General features: G+C 38.1%; 1 protein-coding gene across 6 annotated transcripts in view; it reads right to left on the bottom strand.

Moving 5' to 3' along the window:
- DMD (dystrophin) overlaps positions 1-22,215 on the bottom strand; it is a 2,236,200-nt gene that overhangs the window by 348,967 nt on the left and 1,865,018 nt on the right. For all 6 annotated transcript variants that reach the window (XM_082680764.1, XM_082680765.1, XM_082680763.1 and 3 more), the window contains 2 exons: positions 9,278-9,398; positions 8,382-8,650 (listed from right to left, as the gene is read on the bottom strand). In XM_082680764.1, the coding sequence (XP_082536890.1) occupies positions 8,382-8,650; positions 9,278-9,398 (390 nt within the window). The remainder of the gene's footprint in view (positions 1-8,381; positions 8,651-9,277; positions 9,399-22,215) is intronic.

The raw sequence follows: 22,215 nt of genomic DNA, 5'->3' as shown, positions 1-22,215 counted from the left end.
TTGAAATGAGGTTTAAAAAATAAACATCACAGAAAACTCATGCTCGTGGGAAAAGGAGGTAAACAGGTGGAAGGGGAGGATGCCCAGCTTCATCTCCTTGGCCATTAAGAGAACTGAAGTAGAAAAGTTTGAGAAGCACTGCTTTTGACAAGTACTGTTGATAGAAAAATCCAGAGTAATTGTAAACTATAACTAAAAATATTAGTTTAGTATGGAAAGATCTTTTTTGAAAAAGTTTACTTTTCTCAGGACCCATTAAAATAAGAGTTACATTAGTACCACAGGCACATGTGTTCCCATAATACTCAGAAAATTGGTTAACCAAGAACAACTACTCAATGCCATGGCTTAACTTAGTTAAGGTAAGATTGCATAAGGCATAATATTGGTGTCAATGTTAGCTGTGTAATTCTAAAACTTGTAATTGTCAAGTATGACGGGAACACAATAGGCGCCCACTCCTTGGGCTATTTGTTCTTAAATCATTCCTTGTTGTGCTTCTGGTAGGAGAGTAACATAATTGTGAAGTTTAAACTTGTTGCAACTTTGGTAGATGTCAAAGGAGAATAAAAATACATACTGATTCCATATATATGCGTTAATGTATGATATTTGTTTTTCTCTTTCTGACTTACTTCCCTCTGTATGACAGACTCTAGGTCCATCCACCTCACTACAAATAACTCAATTTCGTTTCTTTTTATGGCTGAGTAATATTGCATTGTATATATGTGCCACATCATCTTTAGCCATTCATCTGTTGCTGGACACTTAGGTTGCTTCCATGTCCTGTACAACAGAAACTAACACAGCACTGTGAAGGAATTATACTCCAATAAAGATGAATTAAAAAAATACATACTGACTGTGTGCTCCCATCTTCTAAGGAAATATGGAATTTTAGTTAAATAACTCACATTTTAAAACTGTTTCTAGTTAATGTGTTACAGACACCCAAACATGCAAGCTAATACAAATTCTTGCTCTCTCAGCTTGGTGCTAAATAATAATATTCTCAGGAAAACTAAGATGCCATTAATATACCAACTCCCAATACGATTTTATTCATGAAATAAACATTCACACTCTGTAATGAGATCAAATTTCTCTGGGTACAGGTTTTAACCGTATCATAGATGAATGAATGATTGAGTTTTTAGATCTGTTAATGCTGATACTATATGACTTAAGTTTTTGTTTTGAATAGTCTTTTATTACCCAAGAGGCTTGAGGAATACTGTTTATAATCACTACCAGCCACAAACAAAGCTTCTGGAATAAATCCACAGTAAACAGGATTGGCATATTAAAGGATCAGTTTTTGACATGCTTGTTTTCAAATAGTAGGAAGGGTGAGATTCTCTGGAGGAATTTTTATTATCTAATTAAATATTTCTTTAGTAGAATAATGTCAGACGAACTCATTAGCTGAACATTCTGATTAGCCATGTTCTCCTAAATATTCCATGACCAGAAGAAGAGCTGTACAACTCTGATTTAATGCAGTAACAATGGTAACCAATTCTAGCTCCTTCTTTTATCACAGTCCATCAAAGGAATACAAAGAAGTCCAAATTAAAATAAGTTCAGTAATAAAAAGAACATGTGCGTTTTCCTACTATTCTAAAGCCTCTTCCTACCTTTAAGCAAAGTTCACTCAGTAATTATCTTATTTATGAAAGTAAGAGCAGAAGGATGTTTCTCTTATTAAACAAATGGCTTTGTGCTTTGAATGTGGAGGGCATCTCAAAACAGTCAAAAAGGGCTTCCCTGGTGACGCAGTGGTTGAGAGTCCGCCTGCCGATGCAGGGGACACGGGTTCGTGCCCCGGTCTGGGAAGATCCCACATGCCGCGGAGCGGCTGGGCCCGTGAGCCATGGCCGCTGAGCCTGCGCGTCCGGAGCCCGTGCCCCACAACGGGAGAGGCCACAACACTGAGAGGCCCGCGTACCGCAAAAAAAAAAAAAAGTCAAAAAGAAAGCAGTGTTGAATGTCATCAACTTATTTCCTCCTACCCACTGTTTTAAATCATTTGCTTGGTTCCAATGTATACTACACTTACGTAAGTTGTTTATGAAGAGCCAAATTAATAGTCTTTGCAATTGTTTTCCTTGGAATTTGGAGAGCTGACAAATGAATTAGTAGAAAATGGCAATTCTACATGAATTAGCTTTTAAGTCTCCCTAAGAGGCTGATGCAGAACTTAATAAGAGACTTATTAGGAGAAGTAGGACAACTTAATTCAGATTGATTATAGACTTCGGTGAAGACAGCTGGGGTTCAAATGAAACTGAAAAAGAACTTATATGCACTTCAAAGTATGCTAATCAGATGTCTGAAACAATTACTCTGCACTGCCTTTTCAGAAGTTTCAAAGGCAGGATGGGAATAGCATGGTAAACGAAGGCTCTGTTTGCGTAAATCGAGGTAGGGGCTTTAAAAACACACACAGCACTCTCTAAAGTCAGATGCCTTGGGTAAGGAACGTGATTTGACATTGCTATCCTAAGTAACTTGCCTTTAACTTTATAAACAAAGCAGGAAATGAGAGCGAATACATGGCAACTAAGTAATAAGCTCTCCTGGCAACACTAACTTACACTTAGTTTTACATCGGACAAATAATTTGGTTAGGAAATTTAAGATGATTAATTCCTACTTTAGTTTCTAAGCTCTAGTTAGGCCAACAATGACCATTCTATTAAAAAATAAATACTATACTTTTGAAGTATATAAGTGAGAGTTACTATAATATGCCTTCTTGTAGATATATTCCCAGATATTAAAGGCCAAATCCTATGCTTTAAAAAATCACAATTGTGTGCTTTGAAAACTAGATAAAACCCTAGTTACTCCATAGGACAGGCATCAGTTCCATTTTTAACCCAGATTTATAAAGGATTATATCTTTTTTGTTTGCGTTTTCTTCTCCATCAAAGGCTTACATAGCACACACAGCATTCGTATAAAAACGAGAACAAAAGCCTCCACAGAGCAATTCATTTGTAGCCAATAACAATTAACAAAATATGACTAAGCTTTCCTTTTCCTACTACAGGTAGTACACCTTATTCCTTGTGGAGATATCGATCCTTTATTCAGAGTGGGGAGAGCTTACGTATTTTGAATCATTTTAAGGGCTGCTCTGTGATGGTTCTGTCTAACCATGCATCCCCTATCTCTGTAAGAAAGGATTATGAACTTTCTCTATAAAACTCACATATAAGAAAGGATTTAAGGTCAACTCATATAAATGACAAATGTAACAAAATTGATAAAATTATAGTAACATATTAGAACCAGGGTTAAGATGAGAAAAACAGTAAGGGAAGATATAGTTACGTGAACATGGCTGAAAGCTTCCGGCTTCCGAAGGTGAATATGAAATTCTAATATGTTACATCACATTTCACATTCCCTATCAGGAGGAAACATACTTGGTTTTCTCAATGTCAAATTCTGAGATAGCATTTCTTTGACAAATTTCTCAGAGAAACCAAGCCACAGGTAGTCTGAAGAGAAGCATTTGCCAGTTTTCTTCTTACATTTTTATTTTTTTTTATTTTTTATTTTTTTTGGCGGTACGCGGGCCTCTCACTGCTGTGGCCTCTCCCGTTGCGGAGCACAGGCTCCGGACGCGCAGGCTCAGCGGCCATGTCTCACGGGCCCAGCCGCTCCGCGGCAAATGGGATCCTCCGGGAACGGGGCACGAACCCGTGTCCCCTGCATCGGCAGGTGGACTCTCAACCACTGTGCCACCAGGGAAGCCCTCTTCTTACTTTTTTTTTTTTTTTTTTGCTGTACACAGGCCTCTCACTGTTGTGGCCTCTCCCGTTGCGGAGCACAGGCTCCGGACGCGCAGGCTCAGCGGCCATGGCTCACGGGCCCAGCCGCTCCGCGGCATGTGGGATCCTCCCGGACTGGGGCACGAACCCATGTCCCCTGCATCGGCAGGCGGACTCTCAACCACTGCGCCACCAGGGAAGCCCTCTTCTTACATTTTTAGATGTGAACGTTTGAACATAAAGTCAGTCAGGATGGCATGGCGGCTTCATCATCATAGTTCCTCTTCTACTACACACACCACTACATTATTCTCAATTATAATTCCAAAAAGGTCTAATTAAAATATTTTGTTGTAAGAACTTTAAGGAAAAACTCACAGAGTCCCTGTCCTTGACTTTTCATAGTAAAAACTGTAAGTTGCAAGTCTGATTAAAAAACAAAACAAAAACGTAAAATGCATAACTACATAGATGTGACAAATTTGCATATCCCAAGATGGCAGCCTGGGATAGCCTAATCATGGTGTGTGAAAAACTGTGTTTCAAGTCAACTGGCAAACTAAGGGCAGTGAAATGTTTCCGGCTTAAGAACGATGTAGCAATCTGTGTTAAAAACCATGGTAGATTAGGACAAAGAGACAACTGGGGAAAACAACAACTCCCATGAACTTTTTCACACAGGAATTGTTCTTAAGAACAAAAATGTCATATGTAGACTTTAGTTGCAAAAGTTGTTCTATTTTATTAAAAGCTACATATGGTCCACTTATAGATCTATGTAGAACACTTAGTGATTCCAGGAGTTATTCTCATTCCCCATTACTACAAGGAAAGTAAGAACATTTGTATAGTCACATAAGCATTGGTGTTATTTCCAGTAAAGTGAGAAATCATGATTCTGCCCTTAAAATATTTGATAAGCAGTATGAATCATGAATTTTAAAAATAAAGAGGCATTTAAAATTTAAATTTTATTCTAGTGGTTATTCCTATGAAGCTATATTTGGAAGGGTGAGATGCTCTTAGTGAGCTGAATAGTCAATATTAACATTATGTTCCTTTCTCTTGATTTATGTACACTGTCCTAAAGATGATTACTAGTAATCACGCCATATCCATAGTGTCCCAGGACTTAGTTGTTTTAGCCATTCTCCAAACCCAAAAGCCGCATTTGCTAATGAAATGAGGTAATGCTAAATCCCACAGAAACACACATTCCACAGTTACTTAAATAACAACTTCTTTAACAAATGAGATCCGAATGGAGGTGGATATTATGAGACAGTCACTGGGGTGATGAAAACAAACTGAGACGGGTATATAAAATATTCTTCTGGCTACCTGCCTAGCTATCCGTTTGGAGTTCCCTACAGCGTGGAGCCTCTGAGGGCTTAAACTGCTGAGTAGAAAAATGGGAATAGTGGTTTTCAGTACTCTTCTTCTTCTTTTCAAAGTAAGTTTTAGTTAATAGAATTCACTCCTTATAAACCACCAACACGAAAGTTTCAGAGTTTCAAATCTGGTACCACTGAGATGCAACAGAAAAAAGAGGGGTTTTCATTCCCATTGCAAAATGAAGAGGAACTACTGAAGGGAAATAAATATATATGAATTCATATAATCTATAGTTTTAAGATATGCATAAAATATTTGTACAATACTGGTTCAGAAACCAAAATAATCTATTATGACCAGTACACACATATTCTTTTTTTTTTTTTTTTTTTTTTAAATTTTGGTCGCACCCCGCAGTATGTGGGATCTTAGGTCTCCGACCAGGGATGGAACCCGTGCCCCGTGCACTGGAAGGCAGAGTCTTAACCACTGGACCACCGGGGAAGTCCCATAAGCTCTTTTTAAACAAACGTTTAATGTATATATGTTTTGTTATTATTGGGATCAGAATGAGATCTTACCAATTAGGGTATATGGGAAATGAAATTCGTCTTAGGATCAAGAACAGATGAGAGAGGGGAACTGAAAAGAAGACTGCAAATAGGGTTGGGTAAGGACCAGCTGATATTTGAGCTGTTCTGCTTTTAGTTAGTTTTTGTTATTAAGTCACGCTGTATACATTCTCCATCCATATTCATTATCCTGCTAATGCTCCTGTGTGACAGATACGGCTCAGAATGCAGCCTTTATGTCTGCTCTAAAGCCTAGACATTCAGCCACTTGACTTATTAACTAATTTACTTCCTTTGGGACATTCTTTTATTTGCCATTTGGGGGAAAATTTTTCAGAATTTAGTTCCTATGTTTTTGGACAAAATTCAGTATTTTTAATGCTAAATAGGTAATACATTTCAAAACATTAATTTTTATGTACACAGAAATGTTAACCATTGCTTTAAGTATTAGACGTGGGGTCATAGAATGTCGGTGAAGATATTTTGGAAGTTATAGTCAAATTTTTCATCTCCTTTTAAATCTTCACCTACTATTATAATGAAGAGCTTTTCAATTCAACACTAGACTGTAGGCTTCATGAGGACAAAGACCGAGTTTGTTTCATTTATACCTACACGTATAGCACATTTTATAGTAGCTCACAAACAACTGTTGAGTGAAGGAATAAAAAGAAGCTGAACTGGATTCCTTATATGTTGCTGGCACTGTGCTAGGAACTGTGAATTCAAAGACGTACAGCATGATCCTTGCTCTTAGGAACCTCACTTTCTATGGAAGAAAAAAAATACAGAAGTGACTTGCCACAATATATGTGAAGTTTAAGTGTGACAATTTAAGCATGTGTGGTGACCTATGAAAGCACTGAATGAAGGGCAGTTCCTTCTGCTTGGCGGGAGTTGGGGTTGGAAGACAGGGAAGACTCTAAGGGCAGATGCCCTCTGAGTTGGGCCTTGAGGGCTGAGTGGAAGTTCACCAGGCAGATAAGGTGGGCTGATCCAAGCAGAGAGAAGAACATATGCAAAGGCAGAGAGTTATGAAAAAAGATGGCATATTTGTGTAAAGGGGGGTGTGGTCAGTGTGTCCTGAATGGCCTAGAGGACAGGAGCAACAGTCAGAAATTTAAGCCAGGGCTAGGAAGAAACAGGGCCACCTGCCCTCTGCGTTCACTGGACTTCGTCGTCAGGCAGGCAGCTTCCTGCAAAGAGTTTGGATTAGAGTTGGGAAAGAATGGAAATACAGAAATATCAATAAAGAAACGGTTCATTCATTCATTCACTAACCAAATATTTAAAATGCAGTGTTTGTGATATGCCAGCTGCACTGACTGGGGAATGGGATTTAAGGATGTATAATAAAACAACCTGACTGTATACAGGTGCTGGGGACTAGAACAGGACATTGGTTGAAAAGAGGAAAGAAAATATAAAGGAGATATTCTGAGGTAAAATGAGCAACCAAGTGCAGTCAGTGAAAATGTAGAAGGATTTAAGGATGGACCTCAAGTTTCTAGCCTGAGCAACTTGTTGGATTATGATCCAGTAACTGAAATAGGAAACACAGAAGAAAGGGCAGGTAAAAAGGGATATCGGTAGGGGAATGGGTAAACAGGAGGACAAACGGACTTGCTTTCAGAACGGTTGCATTTCAATCCTAATGGCATATGGGTTAGCAGATCAGAAGAGATTCAGACTAGGAATTTAGATTTGTCACCATCCATGCCATTTCAAACTGGGAGCATTTATACCTTAAGAAGAGAACTGAGCTAAGGGATTTATAGAATAAAAAGGGAACTGAGCTAAGGTTAGAAACTTGGGCGTACCAACATCTGAAGGGTGGGGTAGAGTTTCAGAACTGAGGAAAATAAAGGAAGAAGAATGTGGATGAAACAGTGTCATGAAAGCCAAGGGAGAAGAGACCTTCCAGAATGAGGGGGCTGGTAAACATGCCAAATGCAGGTGAGGATTTCACTTCTGCATTTGGATTTTGGAGGACTTTGGTTAGTTTTGACACTAGATAAATAGACAAAAGATGTGTCAAGTTGCTGGTTTTCAAAAGGATCCTCCTAAATATGTATTTTTTTTCTTTATAAATACATTTATCATCTTTGTGCCATAAAGGAATTTAATTTTGGTCTCATGGACAGTATTGCAAATATAGAGTGGTATTTCCTAATATCTGCAGTGGGCTAATCCAACTCAAAATTCTATTGTACGCATTGCCTTCTCAGGGAAGGGCAGCATTACTGGTCTCAGCTCACAGTACTGTAACTCACCCAAGGCACATAATTCAGTTAGCAAAAAGGCCCAAACCTGGACTCCTGGCTCCTGATTAAATGTTGTAGTTTTCCCTACTCTGATACTAAGAACCACAAATACACACACACATGCACATGTAAATCAGACAATTTTAGTACACCTAAGTTAACTCCCTGATAGCAAAATCAAAATGATTTTTTTGCCCTGTAACTTAATATTTCATTTTGTATTACTGAAGACAGACATGATTAGATCACTATCTTCTCTTAGAGGAAATACCATGTGCCAGAAGACTTTGAATTTGTGAAAGATTTCGAATGTTTAAGGGCCCTATTTTTAACTTGGTGAGAAGAAAATACTGCAAATGAGTTCAGATTAGAACCTGTTTTGAATCTCTCAAAGGGCCCTGAAGCCAAGCAGTAGATGGTACCTTGACTTTCTCGAGGTGATCTTGGAGGGAGTCGATGAGGAGATCGCCCACGGGCTGCCACGATCCCTTGATCACTTCGGCTTGGCGCAGTTTGAGCTCCAGCTCATCCGTTGCCTCCTGAAGTTCCTGGAGTCTTTCGAGGGCCTCATCTATTTTTCTCTGCCAGTCAGCTGAGTGCAGGTTCAATTTTTCCCACTCAGTGTTGACCTCCTCAGCCTGCTTTCGTAGGAGCCGTGTGACATTCTGGGCTTTCTCCTCAGGAGGCAGCTCTAAATTAGTAAGACAACAAGGTTTTAGACCACATTCATTTTCGTGTTAAAAAAAAGAAAACATTGTTCAAAAGGTCACACTGGAAAAAAGAAAGAGTACACTTTAATAAGAGGCCAACCTACTGATTAATGGCTCCTTTATACTGTGGCATACATTTTGATATAGTTTAGCACATCTGAAGTCGTGTCTTCCTGAGTGAATCTGTTCTACTTTATATCAATCAGATAATCCAAGATTCATTTAAGCTATTGAGTAGAAAAACGTTAGGATGCACACCACAAGCTCTAATTTACTTCAGGCAGGCTCTTAAATTGAAAATTAGCTTGCAGTCTTTGTGACAATAAATTTCCTCCTCACAGATTATCTCTTTTGTTTCTTATTTTCTAAATGTTTCAATAATTGATCGCTAATCTCTTTCAATGTTTATTTATGAATGTGCAAACAGATTTATGCATGCTGCTTTATAATTCCTTTTTCTTTTTCAACATCAAGGTTTAATTTGAATTGATTCTATTTAACCTAGAAAAGATGAGCGCTATCCAGACACTGCCAGCAAGAATGGATGGGTCACTCTGTCACCACTGATCCTTCCATCAATATGTTATTACAGTTCCACATTCAATTACCTCTGGGCTCCTGGTAGAGTTTCTCTAGTCCTTCCAAAGGCTGCTCTGTCAGAAATATTCGTACAGTCTCGAGAGTACTCATGATTACAGGTTCTTTCGTTTTCAATTCCCTCTTGAAGGCCTGTGAAATGAGATGAAAAGAAATGCTTATGTGGCTTGTGGCATTCTTCTCAAAATTAATCCTGGGTGCTCAGAACTTGGTTACGAAATTCCCAGGTCAATTTCTATCTCCTTTATTTATAAACTGACAGTCATAAAATGATAAAGAAGGCTCGACAGATCTTTCTTTTAATTAGGAAAACACTGTGTTTGTAAAACTATTCTGGAGAGGATAGGGGAGCTTTCAAGATATGTTAACGTCCTTTAATTAAGATGAGTGATTTATTTATATAACTTGAATACCAAACTGGAAATCTGGAGCTAAAGTTGTAAGATATATATTGCAAAACCCTAGCGGGGGCTTCCCTGGTGGCACAGTGGTTAAGAATCTGCCTGCCAATGCAGGGGACACGGGTTCGAGCTCTGGTCCGGGAAGATCCCACATGCCACGGAGCAACTAAGCCCGTGCGCCACAACTACTGAAGCCCGCGTGACTAGAGCCCATGCTCCGCAACAAGAGAAGCCACCACAATCAGAAGCCCACGCACCGCAACGAAGGGTAGCCCCTGCTCGCCACAACTAGAGAAAGCCCACATGCAGCAATGAAGACCAAAAAAAAAAAAAAAAAAAAGAGCCTAGCAGGGCTAATGAAACTCACACACACCCAAAAGAACACAACCGATCTAATTCATAATCACCAGTTAATTCTGTCGAAATGTCTGACAATGAACATAATGATGTGTTAATAGTAAACTGATAAAAACTAATAATGAATAAACTAATAAAAAACTAAGTAAAAACTCAACGCTTTTGAAAAATACCCATTACATTTTCCATTGTGACTTCTTTGTAAACAGGAGAAATGTTTTGAGGTATACTGAAGGTAGAAATTGTGGGAACAAGTTTCTATAAAAGAGTGAGCCTAGAACAGGTGTTTTGAGGTCATCTAAATTAGTTATCAATTTTAATCTCTAATCTGTCATCTTCTTTAATACAGGGGATTAAAAGAAAAGCAAAATGCACACTTTCTGCCTTCAAGAAGTTTCTGAACCAAAAGAAGGGAGAAAACTAACACACTAGAAACAAAGAAAACAATAAAGTTCATATATAACGAAGTGCTAAGGGTTGTGAGACATCCTGAGAGGCTAGGATAAATTAACAGATATTCTGAAACCACTGAAGATAGTTATTGACCCAGATTCGGCTATCTCAGAAGGGAAGATGTTAATTAAAGTATTAAATATCACATAAATGCTAAAAGACCGGTGCAAAAACAACAGTAATAATAATTGCCCTGATCTAGGGCTTAATTATTCATATCTTTTTTCAATTCTATCCTATTTTTAGTCATGTTGCCTATTGAATTTAAACCGTGCTCTGTTACTGGGAGAAAACTTAGCAGTATCTCCTTTAAACTTCAGATGTATCATGTCACAGGAGTGCTCTAGAAGTGGAATGTAGGACACATTTATAAATAAAATCCTAATGGTGTTCACCATTCAAAGGAATCCTGAGTCTGATACTTTGCAAAATGATTCACCTTCCAAGTTATTTACAGTTTAGTAGAGAGAGGCAAGGTTTTTGAGCCAAAATAATGAAATTCGTTAAGTGGAATATTAGGATTCAGCCTGTGGATAGGGATGTAATTTCTGTATAGTAGGATATTCTTGCACCCTTGAAATCATACAGAGTAGGTGGGCTATTTACTTTGCTTACATGTAAGGCTGATTTTCCCTCTAATATTTCATTTGTAATCTCTGTGTTTGTGTCCGTGCGTGTGCACTCACACACGCGTGAATGTATATGTGTATACATTTCTTGTATTTTTTTCAAACACCTAATTTTTCTAGCTTCAAGGAAATTATTATTTTACTTTGTCTCTCCATTTGGATTTGACAGTAGGAAGCTGATACCGATATTACTAATTATAAAAATAATAATGGCTCCCTTTATTGAACTACTATGTGTCAGTGGTTAGACTAAAGACCAGAAATGCAAAGTTGAATGCAAAACAGCCCTTCCTGTGTACGAACGTATAGTAAATAGTGGAAGAGCCGAACATGTAAATAATTTCAACACAATGTGGAAAGTGCTAGAGGCTTGCATAATATGGGAAAGGAAATTGGGAAAGGCTTCTTGGAGAAGATAGTATTCAAGAAGAATTCTAAAGCATGAACATGATGAGTTAGCCAGGGAAAAGCAGGTTAGAGGAAGAAGACGACGAAAATGCAGGTGCAAAGACAGAGGGCTAATTCAGTGCTGCATGTGCAATTATCTCAAGTAGGCTAGTGTTTCTAGAAGATAAAGTACAAAGAGAAGACATATCCAGAGATGAAGCAGGGTACTGTCCTTATCTTAAACTGTATTAGACCTTTAAGTCAGGATTTGAACCTCAACCTATGACCATATATACCCTGCTAAGAAGTCTAGGTGCTGTCTCATAGGTAATCAGGAGCCTTTGAAGGGATGTAAGCAGGGGAGTGGCATGGGCATGTGTGCGTTTCAAATAGATTTCTCTGACATTAGTACAGACTATGTATTTGAGAAGGACAGAAATGGAATCAGAGAAAATAGGAGGCAACTGCAAGAATTCAGCGAAAGATTATGAGGATCTGAACCAGGGCAATGGTACCAGGGCAAAAAAAGAGACAGACAGAGAAAGGAAATGTTTAGAGAGTAGAGATGTGGGAATTTGGTAACCGAATAGATGCTAGAGAAGAGAAGGGGAGGAGCAAGGATGACACCTAGTTTCTAGGCTGAGTAAAGGAGTGAACGCTGGGTGCAATTAAACTAAAAGTGAGGAAATAAACTCTCCTGGATTTCTCAGTACACCTATAAAAAGTTCTAGCCTCGTGAACACCTTCCCATACTATGGGAATTAGATCTGTAGTCATTTGTCTAGTTAATTTCTCTGATCCAGAGGGCCAAATGGTTATAGCCCGGAGTAGTTTCCTAGGTTAAGCTCCAAGTTGTCAGAAAGACTGGAGTAGCTATCTCTGTAGGTATTTACATTTCGAAAATATAAAGCCAAGACCTTGGAGACATTTCTAGGTTGTAAAACCTGAGATGCATGGGGCTAGCTGGCTCCTAGAGAAGTTGGAGTTGGGACTCAGGCCCATCACGTTTCCAAGGAGACCCTTTCGGGGGAGAAGATGACAATTGCTTATCTCTCCTTTATAAGCAGAGAAAAATCATTTTTTCCTGGTTACTTTCCTATGGAGCACCCACCCAGCCACTCATGTGAGAAAATTTTCATCAGATCTCACCACGTCTCCTTAGGGGTAAGGTTTGAACAGAGGGTGGAAGGTAGGGATGATAGTTACTGTAAAGTAAGTCAAGGAGATCTGTCTCTGATCCAGAACACCTCATGTGCACATTTAGCATAAAATTAATAAAGATGAATATTAAAATCCCAGGCTCCTATGAGGGGGGTCTGTATGGGGAACAGAATAAGAGGATGTGATATGCTCGGCTTGGAGACGTAACATTCTTTCCAGCAGGAAACAAGTTTCGAATCCAATGTTTAGGGAGAAGAAATGAGATGTAGGAGTCATTCACTCACTACGCTAATATCCACTGAGTGCCTACGATTATGCATACAGGCAAGGATTAAAATTACGTAAGTAGATGAGATTGCTCAGTGGAGTGAGAGGAAAAGAAAATTCTGGAGAACACAGATGCAAATGTAATGAGCAGACAGAGGAACTGGATCCAATGAAAGGCTGAAAAGGATTGGATAGGTGTGAAGACTGGGGGAAATAAGGAATGTAAAAGTAATGAAGAGAGAGTGAGAGTTTGAGAGGAATAAAGTGACCAAGAGTGTCCAATCATGACACAGAAGTAAAGCAAGATGAGCACTGAGAAGTGTTCATCAGACTTGGTGAGAGCCATTTCGGCGGAGGGCAGTAGCCTTGGAAACAGGTTTAGTTGAGGAGTAAGTGAGAGAAGGAGGAGGCATTTCAAATGATAACATTTCAGGGAAAAGAGGAGGACAGGACAGAGAGGATCGCAAGGCAAAGAGAGATACGTTCTTTTTAGTATGGGAATGGTTTGAACACAGACTGAAAGATGGATAAGCAACCATCCTTGTTTGCCAGGTACTAAGGACACGGAACTTTCAATGCTGAAACCAGGACAGCATCAGGCAAACCAGGACAGTTGGTCACCATAGCAGAGAAGAATATATTAAAGACCTCGGGGGAAAGTGGAGATAATTATTGGAGCAAAGTCCGTCAAATAAGGAAATGGATCTTAAAGGTCCCATCAAAGTGAAAAAGTTCAAGACACTGTTTGATGATGCAATTCCACTGTTAAAACCGAACAGCAAATAATTCAAGGCTAAGGACCACCCATCCATTGTGAGAGACCACTTGTTTGCCCCTCGAGTTGTTGCCAAGGGCTTAGCTCCACCACAGCTGCACAGTTCATTTCTTAAATATGAGTCACTGAGGATTAAGATGAATCGAAAGAAAAGACAAAGGAAGTTCTGTCGTTACAAAGACATAAGCACCATTATTTTCACATCGTTGCCAGAAATTAAGAAAAGAAAGTAGATGGAAGAGAGGGTTAAGTGACTGTATCTTCAGAATTTAAGATTTAGACTAAACACACACATAAAACAACTGTAAACACCTCAGAAAAAGAGGGAGAAAAAAACTATAAATAGGAACGTCATGTTAAACATGGTTATATGAAAGGTCCTCTTCCATTTATTCATGTAATAAATTTTGAGCACCTACACTATGTACCAGACTCTGTTGTAGGCAATGGATATCGTTGGTCCTTGTAGCACGGAGTTTAAAAGAGAGAGGCTTATGTAGTAAAAATAATAACAACAAGACAACAATAAAAAAAACCCATGAAGATGTTGCATTAAAATAATGAAAAATAGATTTTTCAATATCTGATCAACTTACCATACACTGAATGTTACAACATTTCACCACGTTTTAAAAGGAAAATGGAGCCATTTTTAAACAATGACAACACTCAACGTCAAGAGCCTTAACTCTTTGATAATTGTCTTGTTTCTCAAAAAAAGTCTATTTGAATGACACTGGGGAAAATACATACTCATATACAATACTGATTTTTGTCTCATAGATTATAATTAATATTTTAAATCAGATAGGTTGGTTCATTCATGTGCTGATATGAAAAAGCTATCAGATATAAAGCCCTTCTCCCATACACATACAGAGTAAATCTTTACCCTAATTCGATGTCAATATTCAAATGTTAAGATATTTACTTCTTGAATCTTTTGAACAGATGAAGTTATTTTCTTTAAAACCCATCTTTTCCCCCATACCTTCTTTTTTCCCATTTTAAGATAGCCAGGCCCAAGGCTCTGAAATAGTGATGTGGAAGAATTCGAAGGAACTACTAAAGACGCAGAGTACCTCGGTGAAAAGAAAATACTATTCTATCTCACAAATGAGAAAAAGTTAGGCATACTAAACTGATAATTTTCCTTCAGCTTCTTAAGGGTCACGAAAGTAGCTGATTTGAATCGTGCACTACAGAATTACAGTAGCAGCAAATCCCAAGGTCAATCCATTTTATCGTGAAGGTTACATTGTCTGATGGATAGTATTTATACATCACAAATACTAACCAACTGGGTGACTTCACTGCTTGCTGATTCATTCATTCATTCACAAAACTTTATTTTGAATCTATTATGTATAAGGCAGTACAGATGAAGGGACCTAATCTTTGTCCTTAAGGAGTCAACAGTTTGACTGAGTAGGTATGTTTGTATAAAAGCATATTTTTATTCAATTAATGTCTTACCAATGCAAAGTAAAGTACAGATAAGTTAGGATGTACCTAAGGCCATCAGTTCGTTAGTCACTTAGAATCCAAACCCTGAAATTCTTAAGCCAGGCTGAAACTGAGTAAGAGCAAAGAACAAGTTTCCTGAATTACAAAAAATGTGGAAGACACATAAGTGGAAAATCCTAATGACCATGAAGCAAATGAGAAACTTAAAAACCCTGAAAGTAACAGAGAAGAACCAAGTCACTGTTCATCCATTTTAAGCCAGGCTGAAAGTGAGTAAGAACAAAAAAATAAAAGTTCTCTGAATTACAAAAAATTTGGAAGCCACAAAGGTGGAAAATCCTAATGGCTATGAAGCAGATCAGAAATAAAAAACCTGAAAGTGATAAAGAACCAAGTCAGTGATTCTTCTTTTTTTTTTTCTGTCTGTCCTACTTGTGGAAAAAAAAATTAGGGTGACTATTACCACAAATACCTAATAATACATAAATAGTAGCTCAGAACCATGTATAGAGGGGATGAAGGGTGAGATACTGATTTGCTTGAGATACCTCAGGGAAGAGAGGAGCAGGAAGAGAAGTCTGGGCACAGGTACAGACATCAGAGAGAGATAAGCTATGCTGCTTTCACCTAGAGACAGTGGTCCTATAACTAAGGATGTAAGTTAAAGCCCTTACCTTTCAAAACAGATCTCTTTCAACCATGTACAGTGTATAGTTTCCCCGGAGCTGAATTTTACCTATATTCCCACTGAAGTGGCAAGTCTATATCTGTGTCATTTGGACCAGAAATCTGAAGGAATGACTATACGTTATCTCCACATTTATTAGAACTTTACAGGACCATCCTGAGAGGCAGACTGAAGTGGTGAAAAGAGCACTGTCCTGAGTAGCAGGACACCAAAAGTTCAAGTCTGGGCCGGGCCAAAACCTGGTTGCATGATCTAAGACAAGTCATAAAATCTCTCTGAGCCTTCCCATCCTCATTTGTAAAATGTAGAGGTTCGCTAAGTGCCTTACCTAAGTTCTAACATCCAGTTCTAAAATTCCATGATCAACACGTTTAGATCATTAATTGGCCACAGGCCTGTTACATGGTGGCAGTTTGAGATAGTCTTTCATTACTGATATTAAGAATTATAGCCATAGCTTGGCATATAGTAATCAATAAATACTGTTGAATAAATAACAGAACACCCAGGTAGAAAACCAGAGTGTGTTATATGGAGGCCAGCTGGATTTAGATGCAGTTGGTGCTCGAGGGTGGAAGCCTGGTTTCGTGAATTAAGAGAGAGAAAAAAATGAATGCTGTCTATTGGGGAAAACGGAGAGATGTTTTTCTGGGTCTACTCTTAGGTTCCAGATCCAAAGCCGAGAGTAATCTTTGAGTCACTAGGTGGATTCTCCTCAAGAGGAGGCCCTATTAACCCTGCCTTCGTAATCCTAGTGATTTCTTCTCTAGAGATGTTCACGTCCATACTTTCGGAAGCTCCATTATTGAACTGCTGGTTGGGCTTTTCCTCTAGCCTGCATTAGCTAGGAGATGAGAGAACAGACAGACTCTAAATTGGAAAATTGGGACTGACACATACGCACTACTATATATACAATAGATAACTAATAAGAATCTACTGTACAGTACAGGGCACAGGGAACTCTACTCAATACTCTGTAATGACATATATGGAAAAAGAATCTAAAAAAGGGTAGATACACGTATATGTATAACTGATTCACTTTGCTGTACAGCAGAAACTAACACACCACTGTAAATCAATTATACCCCCAATAAAAATTTTTTAAAAACGAAAGAAAAAAAATAAAGTGATCCAACGGCGGTTAAAGTGATCTCAATAAATGGTTACTGAGTGCGCATAGGACAAGGACAGTAACACAGTCATTTCCACAAATTGATCGGTATTTTAGTTTTGTCATCCTATATTATCATTCTAGTTTCCATATTATTTCTACCTTATCTGTATGCCTCCTATATTGTTTTTACTTCTGATAAGAACGTTGCTGAAATCGTTCTCTCGCCATAATGACCTTCCTCATTTTAAGAGCCACCGTATTTATTGAGTCTCAAGCACGTCAGAAATATTTTAATGACTAACTGCTGATTTAGGGACAAACATTGCTCAATTAATTTGAAACCAAGATCATGGAAAAAGGCAAGATCCAAATGTGGTTAACTGGAGTACCAGAAATTTTGCCTCTAAGAATCTAAGACAAATTCATAGGGATTTTAGGAAGAAGGACATTTGTCAGAAGTGGCAACAAAAAAACCCAGAAAGACAAAGGGTTCACTTAATATTCATTCGACATAGTTGGTATTAGAGAAGCTATGAAAATGGGACATATGGGCTATAAAGAAAAGGTCATAATCATCTTTTTTTTTTTTATTGTGCTAAGAACACGTAACATGAGATCTACCCACTTAACAAAGTTTTAAGTGCATGATACAATACTGTTACCTACAGGCACTGGGTCGCACAGTAGACCTCACGAACTTACTCATTTTGCATAACTGAAAGTTTATACTTGTTGAACAACTCCACATTTCCCCCTCTCCCCAGGCCCTTGCAACCACCTCTCTACTCTCTGCTTCTATGAGTTTGACTACATCATCATCTTTAGACAAGATGAAAAAAGTTTATCTTATTTTTACTCTACTTCTGAAGAAAAGTGACGATAAGGGATCATGGTATCAGACACATCTAGCCATTGTTTCAGGTACATCTAAGCACTGTTTCAGACAGTCAACAACATGAACAACAATATTAATTTATAAGTGAGATTAAATCAATTTGAAGCAAGTTTGAGAAAGTAAATGGACATATTTCAAGCCTGAAATTATTTTTAAAAATATCTAATTTTACTGAATGAAAAAACATTTTGGAGTATCTAAGGGGGGAAATATGTTTAACAAGCTCCTGTTGAGATTTATCTTTTGGAAGTGTTTTAAACAAAAAGTTGTGTTCTCTGAGATCAAGGGCATGGGCTAGCAGAGAGTCCAGCCCGCTTGCAGATCTGTGATACCGTGGAGGAATAGTTAGTGCCCACGCAGCATCGTGCACAGCTGTTTGACTCTTAATCCTGAGGTTGAGCTGCTTCCGACAACCACTGGGGAAGTCACTTCCTACAGACAATAGTGTTGTTAAACTCTGAGCTCACCCTGAAAAATCACTGGTGAAAATTCAATCTGCTCCTAGGGTCATTTAGAGAATTAGGTATTAGGTCGTTGAGCCTAAACCCTAAATTTTGGAAATTCTTTCTGAAGCAATAGTGCAGATAAATGGATTATCAGGAAATCCTGTGAAAAATTAATTAATATCCATTCTCCAGAGGCTCGGCCAAAATTTGACATTGTCAAGTGTAAGCGGTGAATAATTTCTGAATTAGGCCATTTGTTTCTGTCTATCAACATAATCCAGAAATGGAACTCCTGTTTCTCTCCACATACACCCCACCCTCATCCATGATCATTTTGAAGTCTTTCCTGTTTCCATAAATGGCATCATCATTTCCCCATTTGTTCAAACCACAGACTTCAGAGTCATCCCTGAATCTCTGCTTTCTCTCATAGTCATACCCCATCTATCTTAAGTTCTATCAGCTCTACCTTCAAACTTTATCTTGGGCCATATAATTTTTCATCATATCTATCATTTCCATTCCAGTCCAAGCCATCATTATCTCCTTCCTAAATGACTTCAACACCCTCCTAACTTTCTCCCTGCTTTCAGTTTTGCTCCTCCTATCATCATTTCTTCACACAGCAGCCAGAGTCCATTTCTGAACACATCAATCAGATCACATCATTCCTGTCTGTGGTTCTCCAGTGATGTCTCAATACACATAGAATAAAATCCACCTCCAAACTATGGCAGAAAAGACCACATTATCTGGTCTTTGCCTCTCTCAACAACCTACCACTAAGCCCATCCTGCTATTCCTTGGGCACCCCAAACCTGTTCTTACATCTTGGCCTTTGCATTTGCTGCTCCTTCTGCCTAGAATATGCTTCACTCAAGGTCTTTGCTTGGCTCACTCACGCACACAGCCCTTTGCTCAACTATAATCTCTTTAGGTAGGCCACTACCTCTCAGTCTTTCTCTATCCTTATTTTGTTCATTTTCTCTTCACAGAACTGACCTGACATGATTTTATTTTATTGTTTTTAGTTCTTTTTTTTTTTATGGCCATGCGGCACAGCTTGTGGGATCTTAGTTCCCCAGCCAGGGATCGAACCCGGGGCCGCAGCAGTGAGAGCACAGAGTCCTAACCACTGGACCGCCAGGGAATTCCCCTGACGTGATTTTATATATTAATGTATTGGCTTACTGTGCGTTTCCCTCATTAAAATTTGAAGGTCTGTGGGGGCAGAGTCTCGTTTTCTTCACTACTGTACCTTCAGCCCCTGGCACAGAGTAGGCATTCAATAAATAATTACTGAAAGACTCAATGAATTCTAGAAGTCCAAGTTATGGTACAATTTTTCCTAAAATAATTTTTTGGGGGAAATGGAAGAACACATAAAAAGATCAGGGGTTCATCTGTAATTAAACAAATGTGTGTCAAAGTGCTTTGTAAAGGCAAAGTAGTACACAAATATTATTTTAAGAGTATTTGTCAAGATATCAAAAATATTTTCACATGGTTATAAAGAGGACTGTGGTAGAGAAGTCAATTTGTAAACTATTCATAGTTTATCTTATTATAGTCATTAAACAAAAGTAGCAAATCCTAGATGACTCTGTTCTCAAGTTTTGATGATATAGCTAGTTTTCAGAAGACTTCCTCAAATGGCTAGAAATGTAGTTCTAAAAATAATTTAAAATCTTTTCTATTCAGCATTTCTAAATATGACTGCATAAAATTCCAAACTTATATGAAAGTAGCTTACTCCATTAGTGATGAAGAATCGATCACAAAGATGTCGATTTCCTCCAACCTAGTCACGCAGACATCTTAGAGGTAGATAACGAACAGTGAACTTTGCAAGGGAACCAAACTTGTTTAGAAACTCCAAGAGGCTAGGCCAATGAATGTTGGAATGAATCACTGTATCACAACCTTTTTTTGTTGTTGTTTTTCAGAGGTGATAGGGAACAATGCATTTATTTGGTAACACAGAGCTGACTTGAATCTTAACGTTCACAAATGGCACCTAAAGACATTTTCTATTTCTGTGGAAATAGAAGGATTCCTTTGATGAGGGAACTCATCAAGCTAACACACATACTAAAATGTACCCAAAGGAAGCAGGCCAGCATTGATAACAGAATTAGCTTAAATAAATGTATAATCTACAACGTGATTTCAGGATAATTTTATTGAATTTCTGAACCTCTCCCTCACTATGTGGTGACTTCTGAGGAGACTGAACATGCATAATATAGGACCTGACAAATGAATAAGTTAACTACTTTATTCAAGCCTTTTCATTTGTCAACAGCATCCACACAATAATGGCTTTCTGTCTACTGTTTTAATAATGTATGTACTGAATACGTCCGTCTAAATCTTAACCAGAAAATCTCAGGAAGCTTTGAAGGTGTCCTTAATGGTCTCTAGGGAAGGAATTACAGAGAGTTTTAAATTGAAAGATGAAAACCGAATGACAAACACTTTCATTAGTAAAAATGCAAACAAAAAGTCATTACCTACAGTGTTCTTATAATCAAGACCTGATTTCCATTTAAATTTGGGGTGGGATGAAGAGAATTAAATAAACTCGTGGTTTACTGCAGTTCTCCTTAGAAATTCCCCACTATGATCTGCTCCTTTAAAGCTCTCTCTAGGTTAATCACAGGAGTAGACAAGTAATAAATATCACTTTAGTGACTGCTCAAGTAAAACAAAGGAAGTCAGTTTAAAAAATGTATCTGAACCAGGATAATACACACTTCATTGAAAACGAGTCAGTCTAGTGAGGCAAGTAATGAGGAACCGTAAAAGCCAGGATAATGTATTCAAAAGATATAAAAATTGGTCAGTTTATATTTGCTAAGGCACATCTGAGCTTTAATTATTTAGAATACTTCACCACATACGGAACATTATTTTATTAATTAGTCCTCAGAGCCATTCCAGTTGCAGTTCTTATGGTGCCCAGCTGGTTTGGGGAACACAGATCCACTCCCATGGGTGTAAAAAACTGCTTTGGGGAGTGAGACTGCAGTCCCCGACTACCTGTGTGGACTGTCTTATAACTTTACCTACAGCAGAGTAATTGAGATTGACTGTATATTTTTGCTTTAAGAGTACAAGACATATGATATTTTGCTATAAAACTTTATCACTAATCTGCAATGATATACTAAGAAAATATAAATGACCTGTTTTACAAGCATTCTGATTTATAGAAAAAAGTAAAAAATATTTACTTAGTGTTTACACTTTTGACATTTTAATGGGATTTGTATTCCCATAAAAAGCAACAACATTAATAATTTACAATAGATAGTAGGCAGGTGATTTTAAAAAAGTGACACACCAAATACATGAGGAGCAAGGGTACAATAAAAAGTGAGCCATCTTGATACCAAACATTTTATATAAACAGTCTTTGGAGCAAGAAACCCATAAAGAGCAAGACAGTTTATAATCCTGGAAACATGGTAAAGTAAAACAAAAGTCTACAAATACAAACTCTGTGCAAGACTAGATCTTGACAGAGTTTTGCAATGACTGTGTTTCCTTTACCTCTTCCTAATTGGATTCTGAAGATCTGATAGAAAGACCCAATTTCAAGGATTCTCCTTTGTTCTTTTTGTCCACAGGTAATGAGAGCATCACTAACTAGACAGCAACTCCACTACAACTATAAAGGGGCTACTGCATAAATGTGACAAAACTGAGTAAACAGGGTGCAAAATTGTTCTCTCATCAACACTGAGGAGTGATGATGTTCTTCGAGGGAGTGTTGTGTGACAAGGATTTTTCTTAAGGATACAAAGAGAATTTCATGAAAACACTGGACCAGACCACAAATAAAAACAGTGGGCATCAAAGTAGCTTTACACACTATGAAAAGATGCTTACTTAGGAGTA

This window comes from Grampus griseus, assembly GCF_964374135.1.
Source record: "Grampus griseus genome assembly, chromosome: X".
Classification (NCBI taxonomy): Eukaryota; Metazoa; Chordata; class Mammalia; order Artiodactyla; family Delphinidae; genus Grampus; species Grampus griseus.
This window is presented reverse-complemented; position numbering and strand designations above follow the sequence as displayed.